At 35.5% G+C, this 17,030-nt stretch overlaps 1 protein-coding gene across 1 annotated transcript in view; it reads left to right on the top strand.

Moving 5' to 3' along the window:
- Positions 1–17,030, top strand: part of LOC111151808 (TAO kinase 1) — a 174,950-nt gene that overhangs the window by 56,666 nt on the left and 101,254 nt on the right. The window contains exon 2 of the mRNA XM_022510019.1: positions 8,803–9,024. Coding sequence (XP_022365727.1) covers positions 8,893–9,024 — 132 coding nt within the window. The 5' untranslated portion in view covers positions 8,803–8,892. The remainder of the gene's footprint in view (positions 1–8,802; positions 9,025–17,030) is intronic.

The raw sequence follows: 17,030 nt of genomic DNA, 5'->3' as shown, positions 1-17,030 counted from the left end.
GAAGGAGGGAGAGCACACATAGCAGGGGGAGCAGCAGGCAGAGAGAAGAAGGCTCCCTGCTAACCAAGGAGCCCAATCAGAGACTTGATCCCAGGACCCCAGCATCATGACCTGAGCTGAAGGTAGACGCTTAACCAACGGAGCCACCAAGGCATCCCAGTGATGTTCCCTTCTAATACTAGTTTTTTTTTTTAACGTTTTTATTATAAATGGATGTTGATTTGTCAAAGTCCTTTTCTGCTTCTGTTGATATGATCATGTGTTTCTTTTTTCTTCAGTTTGTTTAGAATGGTGAATTAAATTCAGGAACTCAGAGCTATTCTTTCTTTCAGTGTTCTAAGAGTATGTAGTAATATTTCCCCTTTGAATTCTGTTTTTGCTCATTTGTGTCTATTCTTGTTTTCCTTGGTTAGTTTGGCAGAGATCTTTCAGTTTTGTTGATTTTTTTTTTTTTTTTAATTACCCAAAGGAACCAGCTCTTGGTTTTACTGATTTTCTATATTGGCTTTTTGTTTTCTAATTTCATTGATTTCTAGTGTGTTTCTTTAATATTTCCTTTTTTATATTTATTTTTTGGGTTTTTAAAAAAAGATTTATTCATTTATTTATTTTAGAGAGGTGAGGAGAGGCAGAGGGCTAGAGAATCTCAAGCAGACTCTGAACTGAGCATGGAGCCCCACACGGGGCTTGCTCTTACCACCCTGAGATCATTACCTGAGCCGAAACCAAGAGCCTGTTGCTTAACCAACTGCGCCACTCAGGTGCCCCTTTGTTTGGTTTTATTTGCTTTTCTCTTACTAGGTTTTTTTGTTTGTTTGTTTGTTTGTTTTTTTAATGTAAGCTACATGCCCAGTGTGGAGACCAGTACAGGGCTTGAACTCACAACCCTGAGATCAAGGTCTGAACTGAGATCAAGAGAATTGGACACTTAACTGACTGAGCCATCCGGGTGCCCCTCTCTAGATTCTTAAGATAGAGGCGTAGATTATTTGAAATCTTCTTCCCCCCTAATATAGATTTAGTGCCTTAAATTTCTGTGTATGCACTGTATTAGTTGTATCCTGCAAATTTTATGTTGTATTTTTACTTTGATTCAATTTGTATTTTTTTAAAGATTTTATTTATTTATTTGACAGAGATCACAAGTAGGCAGAGAGGCAGGCAGAGAGAGAGAGGAGGAGGAAGCAGGCTCCCTGCCAAGCGGAGAGTGTGATGTGGGGCTTGATCCCAGGACCCTGGGATCATGACCTGAGCTGAAGGCAGAGGCTTTAACCCACTGAGCCACTCAGGTGCCCCTGTATTCTTTTTTTAATTCTATTTTTAAGTAATCTCTACAATGAATGTGGGGCCTGAACTCATAATCCTAAAACCAAGAGTTGTATGCTCTTTAGGCTGAGCCAGCCAGGTGCCGCAATTTGTATTCTTTCCTAATTTCCCTTTAAACTTCTTTTATTGACTCATGGATTATGTAGAAGTATGTATTTAAGTTCCAAATTTTGTGGGTTTTAAAAAAAGTTATATTTTGGGGGATGCCTGGTTGGTTCAGTGGGTTAACCGTCTACCTTCAACTCAGGTCATGATCCCAAGAGCTCTTTGTCTTGGGCTCCTTGCTTAGCAGGGAGCCTGCTTCTCCCTCTGCCTGAAGCTCCACCTGCTTGTTAGAGCTTTCTCTCTCTCTGACAAATAAATAAATAATATCTTTAAAAAAAAGAAGTCATATCTTTGTTACTAATCTTAAATGTAATTGCACTATGGTCAGATAATGTATTTTGTATGAATAAAAATTTTTTATGCTTGTTAAGATTTGTTTAATGGCCCAGAATGTAATCTGTCTTGGTGTGAATATCAATTCTTGAATTGATGGGTGCTCTTGAGAAGAATGTAGAATCAGGTAGAGTATTCTAGAAATGTCATGAGGTAAACTTGGTTGATAATGTTGTTCTGTATATTTTCAGACTACTATTTCTTTAAATTTCTGAGAGAGGATTGTGGAGTTTCCTAGTATTATTATAAACTTGTTTTATTTCTCTTTTTTGTTGTACCAATTTTGCTTCATGACTTTGAAGCTCTTTTGTCAGAGGAAGACAGATTTGGGATTTGATGAATGGAATAACATCATTATATAATGTTTCTCTTTATCCCTTGTGACTTTCTTAGTTCTGAGGTCTGTTTTGTCTGATACTAATGTAACTACCCTAGCTCTCTTTTGTTTAACATTATGCATTTATTTTAAGGTAGGTCTGCTGGCAACAGATTCTCTTAGTTTTGTATCATGTAAGAATCCACCCCCCTCATTCCTGTAGAAGACTTCTGCTAGATAAAGAGTTATGTTCTGCATTGGTAGTTCTTTCCTTTTATAATCTTAAAGATATTATTTCACTTTCTGTGGACTTTTTTTTTTTTTACACAAAATCTCTTGTCATTCAAATTCAGTTTATCTTTTTCTAACAATCTGAGTAGGTGTGTCTAACCTGATATTCTTTGAATTTGTCCTGTTTGGGGTTTGTTGAGCTTCTCAAATCTCTAAATTTATGTCTTTTGTTGAATCTGTGAAGTTTTCAGACATTACAAAAAAAATTTTTTTCCTTACCAATTTATTTTTCCTCTCCTCAGTAATACCAGTGGTTTGAAACGTAGACAATTTGATGCTGTCCAACAAGTCACTATGGCTCTAGTGAGTTCTTTCAATCTTTTTTCTGTTTTTTAGCTCCATTAATTTCTGTCTTAATGTTTTCTGACTCTTTTTTCTGTCATCTCTGTTGAGCAGTTGAGCCTATGTAATGAGGTTTTTTTGTTTTGTTTTGTTTTCATTTTTTTTTTAAGTAAGTAATATGCCCATCATGGGGTTTGAACTCACTACCCCAAGATCAGGAGTTACATGCTGTACAGACTGTGCCAGCCAGGTGCCCCTCATTTATGATACTGTATTTTTCATTTCTAAATTATTCATATGATTAAAAAAATTTTTTTTTTATTTCTCTAAGAACTTACATCTTTTCAGTTGTTTCCAAAGTGTTAACCATTACCTCATTTGTTATGGTTATAATAATTGCTTTAAAGTCTTTGTGTAGGAATGCCTGGTTGGCTCAGTCGTTAAGCACCTGCCTTCAGCTCAGGTCATGATCCTAGATCAAGCCCCTCATCGGGCTCCCTGCTCAGTAGGAAGCCTGCTTCTCCCTCTCCCACACCCTCTGCTTTTGTTCCCTCTCTTGCTGTGTCTCTCTGTGTCAAATAAATAAAATATTTTAAAAAAAGGGGCACCTGGCTGGCTCATTAGGTTAAGCCTCTGCTTTTGGCTCAGGTCATGATCTCAGGGTCCTGGGATTGAGCTCCACATCAGGCTCTCTGCTCAGCAGGGAGCCTGCTTCCCGTGATCTCTCTCTCTGTGTCAAATAAAAAAAAAAACTTAAAAAAAAAAATCAAGTCTTTGTGTGAGAATTCCAACATGAGTCATCTCATAGGCATCTGTGGGTCCTCTCTTCCCTTGATAATTTTGTCACATTAACCAGTTTTGTGTGTGTGTGCGCGCATCTGCGCGTGTGCATGCGTGTTTTGTTTGTTTTTGCATGTAGAGTAATTTTTGGATTTTTTCTTGGACATTGTGAATATTACGTTGTCAATTTTGAGTCTTATTAATATGCTGTAGAGAACGTTGATTTGTTTTCTTTGTTTTAGTAGACACCACCTGGTTTAAATGGGAAGTTCCATCTCACTTTCTGTGAGTGGTGGTTCCAGTATCAAGTTCTATTTCCAGAACTTTTGCCGCGCTCTTTGGATTTGTCCTGTGCTGTACCTCTCAGTGAAAGGATGAGACTTGGCAGTGGTTTATACTATAGTTTAGTTGTCTTTAGTTTAGCCTTTGCTACACTTCTTTTAGTCTACTTTACACAAGTGCAAATCAGTGTTTGTTTTGGTTTATACCAAAGTAAAAGAATTAGGGATCTCTTTTCTAGCTCTCTCTTCTCCATGATTTTCCTCCATTTACTCTTCAATTCCCAGTGGACTTTTCCTTGGTTCTTCTAATCAGAAAGATAGATTTTTCTCCAAGCATTTAGACCTGTGCATTATATAGTTCCCCACCACTGGGGCATCGCCTTAAGTGAAATGGGGAAAGAAGAGAGGAGCTTAAAAAAAAATAATGGGAATTCCCCTGATAATTTTTGGACCAACAGGGGCACTGTTTTCTGATTTTTCTCGCCAAAGAGAGGTTTTCTCAGTTTTTTTTTTTTTCTGTTGCTGGCACAGTGCAGTTCTGTAGCTGAGGAGAGAAAAGAGAAAATAATTGCTTTTCCCCCTGCAATCTCTAGATCACAGGATCTCCTCTTCCTGGTCTTTTGGATAGAAGGAGGGAATTTGGGGGCGCCTAGGTGGCTCAGTGGGTTAAACCTCTGCCTTCAGCTCAGGTCATGATCTCAGGGTCCTGGGATCAAGCCCTGCATTGTGCTCTCTGCTCGGCTGGGAGCCTGCTTCCCCCCCCTTCTCTGCCTGATGCTCTGCCTACTTGTGATCTCTCTCCCTCTCTCTCTGTGTCAAATAAATAACAAAAAAATAAAAAATTTTTAAAAAGTGTGCATAGTACTACATTAAAAAAAAAAAATAAAGGGAATTTCTCCATGGGTTTCCTTGCTGTAATTCAGGCCACTCTTAGGTCAAAGCTGCCAGGAGTTAAAGGAGGAAAATAGAATCCAACTCATGGCCGTGCCTATCAAGCTTTAACTCTTCTCTCCAGTAATTTATTTATTCATTTTTAAAAATACTTCTTTATTTATTTATTTGACAGACAGAGATCACAAGTAGGCAGAGAGGCAGGCAGAGAGAGAGGAGGAAGCAGGCTCTGTGCTGAGCAGAGAGCCCGATGTGGGGCTCTATCCCAGGACTCTGGGATCATGACCTGAGCTGAAGGCAGATGCTTTAACTCCCTAAGCCATCCAGGCTCCCCTCCCCAGTAATTCATATTACCTGTTTATGGAGTGCTGACATACGTCCTTTGGCCATGTATTTATATGTTGGTGAATTAGCTACTTCCTGAGTGATTTGAATGATAACTATATATTTAAGAAATGTTAATCCTTAATTGTGTTTGCTCTGGAAGTTTCAGTTTTTGTGTGACTCAGCTTTTTTTTGACATACAAAATTGTAAAATGCATAAATCTTTTGTGAATTTAAAAAAGTGCAGATAGCCTTTTGGTTGTTCTCCCTAGTCAGAATAAGCATTCTAGTTCTAAAAATGTTCTATCTTAATTTTTCTCAAATTTAAAGTACAATGTAAGTAAATTTCTTAAAATTACAAAAACAGTAGCTATAAAAATTCAGAGAATACAAATGTGTAGACTAACAAGTAATGCTTTTCATGGCTATACTTTATCACAGAAAATATTAACTTTTTAATACATATCCTTCTATACCTTGTTCATAAATTTGCACTATATAGAGAGAGTGCACATACAAGAGAGCATATATATGGTACTTAGATTTTTAAAAAAAAAACTTTACTTATTTGGCACAGAGAGAGAGGGAACAAGCAGGGAGAGCCCCAGGCAGAGGCAGGGGGAGGAGAGGGAGAAGCAGGCTCCTCCCTGAGCAAGGAGCCAGACATGGGGTCTATCCCAGGAACCTGGGATCATGACTTCAGCCAAAGGCTAAGCCACCCAGGCACCATTGGTACTTAGATTTTATATATGTGTATATGGTACTTAGATTTAAGCCATTTAATTTTATTTTTTTTAAAGATTTTTATTTATTTATTTGACAGAGATCACAAGTAGGCAGAGAGGCAGGCAGAGAGAGAGAGGGGAGGAAGCAGGCTTCCTGCTGAGCAGAGAGCCCGACATGGGGCTCCATCCCAGGACCCTGGGATCATGACCCGAGCCAAAGGCAGAGGCTTTAATCCACTGAGCCACCCAGGCGCCCCTAAGCCATTTAATTTTTTAAAGTTAATTTCATTGAAGTATACTTTCTGTATAGTGAAATGTATCCATTTTATGTGTTCAGTTGTAGTTTTATGACCCAGTTACATAATATAATACTTGATACAAGTGTATATACTTACATAATTCACTACCTCAAGATATAGAACTTTCTGTTATTTCTAGAAGCTCGTTTGGGCCCCTTTGTCCCCCATACCTGCACCAAGTATCCATGGATCTATTACTTTAGACTAGTTTTGCCTGTTTGAGAATTTATCAGGCGAATCATAAAGTGTGTACTCTTGTTTCTGGCTTCTTTTACTGAGTCAGCATAATGCTTTTGATACTCATTACTCATTTGTGTTCCTTTGTGTATCAGTAGTTTATTCGTTTTTATTGCAGTGAATAGTATTTCATTGTGTGAGTATAACACAATTCTGTTACACATTTATTTGTTGATAGACATTTGTATTTGTAGTTTTGGACTACTATGAATAAAGCTACTATGTGCGAGTTTTTATGTGCCTGTATTTTCTTTTCTTCGAATAAATGACAACTAGTTTAGGAATTGCTCTTTCAAATAGTAAATGTTTATTTTTCTTGATAAGCATCTGCTAAACAGTTCTCCAAAATGGTTGTACCATTTTACAGCCCCACGTAATGATTTCTAGTTCCTGACCTTATGCATTTATTATTTCTTATGTTTTCTTTAAGTATCTTTGGTACTGATTCCTTAAAGTGGTATTATTGTGGGAAATGATAAGTGCATATATGTATTTGCTAGACTTTTCTCCATAGGGCTTATGCTGTTTTTTTTTCATTACTGCTATTAATGGATGAGTGTATGTGTATTTCCCTTCACTCCACCATCAGCATGTGGTGAATTTTTGCCTTTCTGATAGTTATAAAATGAAATCTTAGTATAGTTTTAATTTGTATTTCTCTTACTTGGTGTGGCTAGATTTAAGCAATTTCATTTTTTTTAAAGCTTTTATTTATTTGAGAGAGAGAGAGAGTGAGTGAGAGAAAGAGAGCACAAGCAGGGGTGGGGGGAGTGGGGAGGCAGAGGGAGAAGCAGACTCCTCATTGAGCAGGGAGCCTGACATGGGGCTAGATCCCAGGAACCTGAGATCGTGACCCCAGCTGAAGGCAGGCCTAACCAACTAAGCCACCCAGGCACCCCTAAGCAATTAAATCTTTTGAAGTCATTAATTTAATTGAAGTGCAATTTTTTTTTCTGTGAACTATGCATATCTCCTGTATTTATTCTTTGCTATTTTCAGGAACTTTTCAGATATTAAGGGTATCTGATTGTCTTTTTTTTTTTTTTTTTTAAACTTTTTACCTATTAGGGATATTAACCCTTTGTAAACATAGTTTTGAACTTTCCCCCCAAGTTTATCTTCTTTTTGTTTGGAGTATCCTTTTCCATGGCCCCTCATTTCAAGTTTTCTTTTTTGTATTGTTAAATATATATCAGTCTTTGTTGTTGTTTTGGATTTGGATCATAGGAAAGTTTCCTCAATCCTTGATTATGGAGGAACTTACTTATTTCTAGTACTTACGTATAGTTTCATTTTTTATAGTTTTATTCAAGTAATTTCTGCACCTAGTGTGGGGCTCAAGCTTATGACCCCAAGATCGAGTCATGTTCTTCTTACTGAGCCAACCAGATGCCCCAGTTTCATTCTTTATGTTTGTATTTCTGACCCATATGTAATTCAGGTGTTCAGTTTAAGGAACAGGTCTCAAATTCATTTTTCCCTCATTTATTTGGGATGTTTCTTAAGCCACTTAGCATGGATTATAATTTTTATATATTTTTTCTGAATGGGTTCTCAATTTTCTCAACATTTATTTCTTCTCCTTTAGTTGTATGCTAAATTCCAAGATAGACATACACGGGTTTGTTTCTGGACTGTCTTAGATTATGGATTTGCTTGTCCTATTTTTAGTATTCTAAATGATGCTATAGTTACTTTTTGGTATTTGATAAAGTTAATGTTCAGTTCCCTCATTATTTCTTCTCAGATTTCTCTGGATGATGCTATCCCCTTCTATGAAATAGGTTATTTTCAGTGTACAGATTAGTAAAATGAGGATCTCCATGCTCACAGTGTTGCCAGGATTCATGTCCAGGTTATGTCATTCCAGAACCCAAGTTATGAAGCCTGTCAATTATGACAGATAATTTTAAAATTGAGTAATAAGATATAAAGGAACTGATAACAACACCAGGGAATTTAGTGGTTATTTGTGGTACTACTTATGATGCAGATTTGACAAAGGCCATATTTTTTAATGTGAATCAGTTTTATGGGGCAACAGTTATCTGTGTGAAATTCATTACTTTGTCCCATTGTAGTTTTCTTTGGAATGTCTGTTAGAGTTGATTAACACTGGCAAATGGTATCTGAAAGGAAAAGAAATAACTGACTGAATTAAATCTTTTGCGTATTTTCTTACATTTGAATAACATTAATAGATGGGAATCTTCCTGGTGTTAAAGACATAGTATTGGCACAACTTCAGTTGTGCATGTTTTTGATAGCTTATGTGTTATCTCTTCCGATGGGTGCACTGCATCTGGATTAGATAACTCTTTAAATACAGATGCAGAAAGGCTTCTAAGACATAAGATTTGTTTAATTTTTAAAAGTATAAATATAGTATATATTTACATACTATGGATATTAGGAATCTGGGTTTTCTTAAAGTACCACAAGTGATTGTGATGATGAACCAGGTTGAGGAACTAGTAGACCACATTTCCTTCTCAGTGAAAAATCGATGCCTGAGATAATTTTGTATATGCTATCAGAAAATGATCTTGTACTAATTATTCTTAGCAGCTTTTGCTTTTCCTGACTTTTTTTTTCTTCTTTTTCTGCAATAGTTCATGCCAACGTGGCTTCATTCATACAGATGAACCAAGGATTGGGATAGCAGTATAAAATTAGAATCAGAGAACTGATTGCCCAGCAGGATGCCATCAACTAACCGAGCGGGCAGCCTGAAGGACCCTGAAATTGCAGAGCTCTTCTTCAAAGAAGATCCAGAGAAGCTCTTCACAGATCTCAGAGAAATTGGCCATGGAAGCTTTGGAGCAGTGTATTTTGTAAGTGTTAAAGGTTTATACCAGTGACCAGTATTTACTTAGTATCTAGTCCCAGCAGGGTAAAAAAAAAAAAAAATATATATATATATATAAAGAAACATAGTCCATTTTATAATTACTTGAAAAGATAAATGTGTATAATATGAAAGTAGGTAGTTGTATTTATTGAGCTTCTTGGATTATTGAAAAAAATGGGGAAATTTTATTTTGCTTTAACTTACATGTGGTTTAGCATTTTAGCACAGTGGTTTGAGGTGTCTAATGACTTGCATTACTATAGAATTAAATGTTGCAGAACACAGACTTCTGTAAAGTCTCATACACAGTTTTAGTGCTTGTGGAAATCTAGGATTATCTTTTGACAGAAGGTTATGTACCAAAGTCTTTTTCTCTTGTGTATGTATATGCGTGTGTTGTGCTAAAAGAATCATCAAATTTGCCATTTTAACCATTTTTAACTGTACAGTTTGTGATGTTAATTACGCTCACAATGTTGTACAACCATTACCATTATTTCTAAAACTTTTTCATCACCCCAATAGAAGCTCTGTATTTATTAGCAACAACTCCTCCTTCTCCCTCTACCTAACCTCTGATCTACTTTTTTCTATGAATTTGGCTATTCTAGATTTCATATGAATGAAATGAAATCATACAATATTTGTACTTTTGTGTATAGCTTATATCACTTAGTATAATGTATAGCATAATACTTTACAGGTCAACCATGTTGTAGCATGTATCAGTACTTCATTCCTTTTTATAGCTGAATAATATCCCATTTTATGAATATACTATGGTTTGCTTATCCATTCATTTGTTGATGGACACTAGATCATGTCCACCTTTTGGCTATTGTGAATAAATGCTATAATGAACACTGGTGTACAAATACTCGTTTGAGTCACTGTTTTCAAATTTGGGTGCATATCTAGGAGTGAAAATACTAGATCACACGGTGATTTTATGTTTAACTTTTTGATAAACTGCCAGACTGCACCATTATATGTTTCCATTCCCACTAGCAGTTTCCATTCCCACTAGCAGTTTACCGGAGTTCTAGTTACTCCATGTCCTTTGCAAATGCCTCTTATTTTTGTTATTTTGATTATGGCTATCCTACTCAGTGTGAAGTAGTATCTTGATGTTTTGATTTGTATTTCCCTATTGGCTAATAATGTTGAGCAGCTTTTCATGTCCTTATTGGCCATTTGTATATCTTCTTTGGAGAAATGCCTATTCAGATCCTTTGCCCATTTTAAAATTCGGGTTGTTTGTCTCCATGTTGAGTTGTAAAGGTTCATTATGTATTCTGAATATTAAATCCTTATCGGATGCACAATTTGCAAATATTTTCTCCCATTCTATAGTTTGTCTTTTCACTTTTTTGATAATGTCCTTTGATGTACTGAAGTATTAAATTTGGATTAAGTCCAATTGGTCTGTTTTTTTTTGTTATTGTTACTTATGCTTTTGGTGTCATGTCTAAGAATTCAGTGTGAAATCCAAGGTCATGAAGACTTATCCCTGTGTTTTCTCCTAAGAGTTTTATGGTCTTAGCTCTTGATTCATTTTGAGTTAATTTTTGTATATGTTGTGAGGTAAAGGTCCAGCTTCATTCTTTTGTATGTGGAAATCCAGTTGTTCCAGTGCCCTCTATTAAAAAGACTATTCTTTCCCCGTTGAATTGTCTTGACGTATTTGTGCAATCAATTGGTCATATTGTATAGGTTTACTTCTGAAAACTCTCAGTTCTTTTCCACTTGTCTGCATATCCATCTTTATGCTAGTATCATACTGTTTTGATTTCTGTAGCTTTGTAGTAAGAGATCAGGGATAACTTTATTCTTTTTAAAGATAGTTTTTGCTATTTGGGGCCCTTTGCAATTCCATATGAATTTGAGGATTGGCTTTTCCATTTCTGCTGTTGGAAATTTATTAGGAATTGTTTAGATCTGTAGACGGTGCTTGGTAGTATTGGCATCTTACCAATATTAAGCCTCACTATGAATGCAAATGTCCTTCTAAACATTTATTTAGGTCTTGTTTAATTCTGTTCAGCAATGTTTTATAGTTTTCAGTGTACAAGTATTACAATTCATTGCTTAAATTTAGTCATCAGTCTGTTATTCTTTTAGATGCTACTGTAAATGTAATGACTTTCTTAATTCCCACTTCAAATTAGTCTGTTATTCTTTTAGATGCTACTGTAAATGTAATTACTTTCTTAATTCCCTCTTTAGATTATTCATTGCTGGTATATAGAAACAGCTGATTTATGTGCATTGTTTTTTTTTTTTTTATCCTATAATTTTGCTAATTTTCCTAGCTCTAGTATCTTTCATGTGGATACTTTGGAATTCTGTATAAGATCATGGCACTTACAAGTAAAAATTGTTTTACTTCTTCCTTTCCAATTTGGATGCTTTTTATTTGTTTTTCTTATCTGTTTGCTCTAATTAGAACTTTGATGGTGGTGATGAAAGTGAGCATCCTTGTTCCTGATTTTAGGGGAGAAAGCTTTTTTCAGTTTTTGTCATTAAGGATGATATTAGCTGTGGGGTTTTCTTAAATGCCCTTTATCAATTGAGGAAGTTCCTTCTGTTTCTAGTTTTTTGTTTTTTTGGTTTTTTTTAATGAAAGGTTGTTGCACTCTGTTATATATCTATTTTTTTTTTTAAGATTTTATTTACTTATTTGACAGACAGAGATCACAAGTAGGCAGAGAGGCAGGCAGAGAGAGAGGAGGAAGCAGGCTCCCCGCTGAGCAGAGAGCCCAATGGGGGGGGGGGAGGGCTCGAGGCGGGGCTGGAGGCAGGGCTCGAGGCGGGGCTGGAAGTGGGGCTCGATCACAGGACCATGAGATCATGACCCGAGCTGAAGGCAGAGGCTTTAACCCACTGAGCCACCCAGGCACCCCTATTTTTTATTTTCTTAAGTTACTTTATTTGTGGGTTCTAGGAATTTGTTTCATTTGGGTTATCTAATTTATTGGTATACAGTTTTAAATAGTATTCTCACACATAACTCTTTTTATTTCTGCAGATTGGTTGTACTGTTCCCTCTCATTCCTGGTTTTAGTTTTGGCTCTTCTCTCATTACTTTTTTATTGTTGTAACTAAGTCTGTTTTCTCTTGAGTTTTAACTGTAATTCTGGTTTGAGATTTTCAGTAAAAGACCCTTAGTAAACTTTGCTTGTTCATATAAAGATGTATTATATCACTTTTAACTGAAAAATGAAAAGCATATAGAAACCAATACTTACAATTATTTTCCCTTCAGATAGCCATTGATACTATTTAATTTATATCTTTTCAGCCTTTCAGTAATGTACATAGATTTAGGATGACTGTTATCTCAACTTAGCCAAGACTCCCGGTGTTAGTGGGGAAAGTCCCATGTCCTAGAAACCCTATAGTCCAGGACAAAATGAAGTAATTATTTATCCAACATATATTTGTAACATGTACTGTTTATATACTGTTCACTTGCCATTTAGGTTTTAAAATGAAAATGGGGGGCACCTGGGTGGCTCAGTGGGTTAGGCCACTACCTTCGGCTCAGGTCATGATCCCAGGGTCCTGGGATCGAGTCCCGCATCAGGCTCTCTGCTCAGCAGAGAGCCTGCTTCCCTCTCTCTCTCTCTATCTCTCTGCCTGCCTCTCCTTCTACTTGTGATCTCTCTCTGTCAAATAAATAAATAAAATCTTTAAAAAAATAAAATAAAATGAAAATGGTATCATTTGTTTTTTAAAATTTTATAGTCCTGCTTATTTTTCATATTAATAAGTATACATGTATAACAATTATTGTATCAGATTTTATATATCCATTCAATATACCATAATTTGCTTTTCATTCCACATGATTAGACAGTTAGGTTTTTCCAACCCTGCCCCCTTTTTTTGCTGAAATAATACTATAATTGAACATTATTATATTTCTTCTAAATAGATATGTTTGCTAGTTTGGAGAGAAAAAGAAGAAAAGGAGAATAAAGTAATGTGAGTAGCCTAGAAAATAATGAAGAATATTTAATAGGAGACTATTGATGGGAGCCTTGGATTATCAATTATTAAAAAACTGTGACACAGTAGAGGCACCCAGTTGTTTCAGTCAGTGGAGCATGCAACTCTTGATCTCAGGGTTGTGAGCTTGAGCCCCACATTGGTGTAGTGTTTATTTAATTTTTTTTTTAAAACTACAGCACAATAATTAAAGCCGTATGGTATTAGTGCCTAACTAGGCAAAGAGAAGAAACAGAATAGAACCAGAAGTGATAGTAATTTAAAGAGGTTTTGGGGGGGATTTTGTTTGTTTTTGCTTTTCAAGAGAGAACAGAGCATGAGTAGGAAGAGGCAGAGGGAGAAAGAGAGAGAGAATCTTAAGCAGGCCCCGTGCTGAACATGGAGCTGAATGTAGGGCTTGATTTCACAACCCTGAGATTGTCACCTGAGCCAGAATCAAATTGGTTGCTTAACCAACTGGGCCACCCAGGCACCCCTGGGAGAAATATTTTATGGTGTGTATCTATTTGGCAGTTTCTTCTACAGGTGAAAGAAGACATCTTTTGGCATAAAACTTATTGAAGGGAGAAAGTAGGTTAATTTTTTTTCATTGTTTAAAAATATACTGCCATAAGCAGGTAAAAGATACCTAGAGGTGCGTGGGTGGTTCAGTCGGAAGAGCATGCAACTCTTTATCTGGGGGTCCTGGAGAGTTCAAGCTCTATGTTGGATATGGAGATTACTTAAGTAAAAAATAAAAACTTAAAAAATATACTTCCTGTTGAGAAGTGAAGTTGTAATACTTTATAAACCTGAACAGTTTCATCTTAAGGAAATTGAGATGAAGATTTTAAATTAAGTAGAGATATTTATTTATTTATTTTAAAAAGATTTTATTTATTTTTAGAGAGAGAGAGAGCTCATGTGAGAGAGCACGATCTAGGGATAGGGGCAGAAGGAGAAGGAGAAGTGGATTTCCAGCTGAGTAGGGAGCCCAACACAGGGCTGGATCCCAGGACCCTGAGATCATGACCTGAACCAAAGGTAGATGCTTAACCGACTGAGCCACCTAGGCACCTCAAGTAGAGATATTTAAAAACATTTCTAAAAACGACTTTATTTTTCTAGAATAGTTTTAGTTAGGCTCACAGTAAAATTGAAAGGAAGGTACAGAGGGATTTCATATAATCCTTTCCCTCACATATGCATAACCTCCCCCATTATCAGTATCTTCCACCAGAATACAACTGATGAACCTACACTGGCATAACATAATCACTGTAACATTAGGGTTCACTCTTGATACTGTACATTCTATGGGTATAGTCAAATGTATGATAAGTACCCATCATCGTACAGAGTATTTTTGCTGCCTTGAAGAAAACCTCTGTTTGCAGGTTTTTGTGTGGATGTATTTTCACCTCCTTTAAATAAATACCAAGGAGTGCCACTGCTGCATTTTATGGTAAAATATGTTTAATTTTGTAAGAAACCACCAAACTGTCTTATAAAGGGACTCTACCATTTTGCATTCCCACCAAGACTGAATGAAGAGTTCTTGTTGCTCCATATCCTCATCAGTACCAAAGGGTACTGTCAGTGTTCCAGATTTTGGCCATTCTAATTGTGTCTAGTAGTACCTCATTGTTTTAATACCTGTTTCCCTGTAATACATGGTATGAGCCATCTTTACATATGCTTATTTCCCATCTGTATATTTTCTTTGTTAAGGTGTCAGGGTGTTAGGCCCATTTGTAAATCAGGTTTTATGTTTCCTAATTGTTGAATTTTAAGAGTCCATTGGGTCCAGGGCTTTGCTTTATTAGGAAATTTTTGATTATTGATCCAATCTACTTGTAAGTAATACTATTCAGATTTTCTATTTCTTCATGGCTTGGTCTTGGTAGGTTTTGTATTTTCAGAATTTACCCTTTTCATCTAATTTGTTGACATAGTTGTTCATAGTACTCTCTTAAAATTCTTTTATTTCTGTAGAATCAGTAGTAATGTCCCCTGTTAATTTCTGATTTTAGTATTCTTTTTTCCTTAGGCCATCTAACTTAAAGGTTCATCAATTTTATTGATCTTTTTGAAAAACCAACTTTTGATTTCATTGATTTTCCCTGTTATTTTTCTGTTCTCTGTTTTATCTCTGCTTTAATCTTTATTATTTCCTTACTTCTGCTACATTTAGGTTTAGTTTGTTCTTTTTCTAGTTCCTTAAGTGGTTAAGTTAGGTTGTTAATTTGAGAATTTTTTTTTTAATGTAAGTCTTCATAGCTACAAATTTCTGAGCATTTTTTTTACTTGGCCCCATAAGTTTTGATATGTTGTATTTTTATCTTCATTCAACTCTAGGTATTCTAATTTCCCTTGTGATTTATTCTTTGATCCATTGTTGTTAGAAATATGTTGTTTAATTTCCCCAACTTTGTGAATTTTCTAGTTTTTTGTTTTTGTTTTTGAGGGAGAGGCAGAGGGAGGGGGAGACGTGGGGCTCAATCTTACAACCCTGAGATCGTGACTTGAGCTGAAATCAAGAGTCGGGTGCTTAACTGACTGAGCCACCTAGGCACCCTTAGTTTTCCTTTTTTGTTACAAATTTCTGACTTTATTGCATTGAGATCAGAGAGGATTCTTTGTATGATATCTGTCTTTTTAAATTTATTGAGACTTGATTTGTGACCTAACATATGTTAGGAAAGTGTCCCATGAACCTTGGAAAGAATATGTATTCTGTTGTTGGGTAGAGTGTTCTATATGTGTATATTAAATCTGGTTGGTTTATTGTGTTAAGTTCTCTATTTCCCTGAATGTTCTGTTCTTTATGTGTATATTAAATCTAGTTGGTTTATTGTGTTAAGTTCTCTATTTCCTTGCTTATCTTCTCTCTGGTTGTTCTTTCCATTATTAATGGAATATTAAAGTCTCCAACTAGGTAGAGAACTGTTAATATCTTTTCAATTCTGTCAATTTTCACTTCATATATTTTAATGACCTTTTACACCTTTTATTAGGTATTGTAAATGTTTATAATTGTTAAATCTTCTTGCTGTATTGAACTTTTATTAGTATATAATGTCTTTCTTTGTCCCATAACCTTTTTTGACTTAAGTCTTTTGATTTATAAATCTTTGTGAACTCAGTTTTTCATTTTTCTTAAGTATGGATGAAATTGTTGGGATCATAGGGCAGGTATATGTTGAGTTTATGTTGAGTTGAGGTTATGACCAATTCCCATATTTTTCATTAAGAAGTAAAAATTTTACGCTCCCATCAATAGTGTATGGGAATTCTGTTTATTTCATGTTCTTTCCAACATTAGGTGTTGACAGTCATTTTAATTTGAGTCATTCTGGTGGATGTGTAATAGTATTTCAGTAAGGTTTTAATGTATATTTCCCTGATGATTGGTGATAGTATGTTTTCATAGACTTAATGGTCATTCACATATCTTTAGGAAGTGTTTGTTGAGATGTTTTGCACATTTCTTAAAAACTAGGTTGTTTTCTTTTTGGGTTTTATGAGTTCTTTGTAGGTCCTGGATACTTACCAATATTATGTGTTTTGTGAATATTTTCTTCCAGAATTGGAAAATTACATTTATTCTGTAGTTTGTTGGGTATAATGATCAATCCATGTCAAGCTGAGAACATATATTGATTATATTCTTCAGATCTTTTGCATCCTTTCTAATTTCATTTGTTTTTGGTGTGCATGTTCTATCAGCAACTCAGAGATGTGTTTTCAAATCTCTTCTGATTGTGCATTTATCTGTTTTTCCTTTTATCGCTCTCTTACTTTATGCATTTCTAAGCTGTGTTATTAGAAATGTACAAATTTGGGATTATTGTATCTTCTTGGTGAATTGTCCCATTATCAATACAAAAATTTCACTATCTTTCATAGTATTTCTTGCTTTAAAATCTACTTTGACATTAATCAGGCATTTTTCTTTGGCAAATGCTTGCCTGCTATTTCTTTTTTCATCTTTTTTCA

Source organism: Enhydra lutris, unplaced genomic scaffold (assembly GCF_002288905.1).
Source record: "Enhydra lutris kenyoni isolate GAN:26980312 unplaced genomic scaffold, ASM228890v2 scaffoldscaffold26, whole genome shotgun sequence".
In the NCBI taxonomy this organism is placed as follows: Eukaryota; Metazoa; Chordata; class Mammalia; order Carnivora; family Mustelidae; genus Enhydra; species Enhydra lutris.
This window is presented reverse-complemented; position numbering and strand designations above follow the sequence as displayed.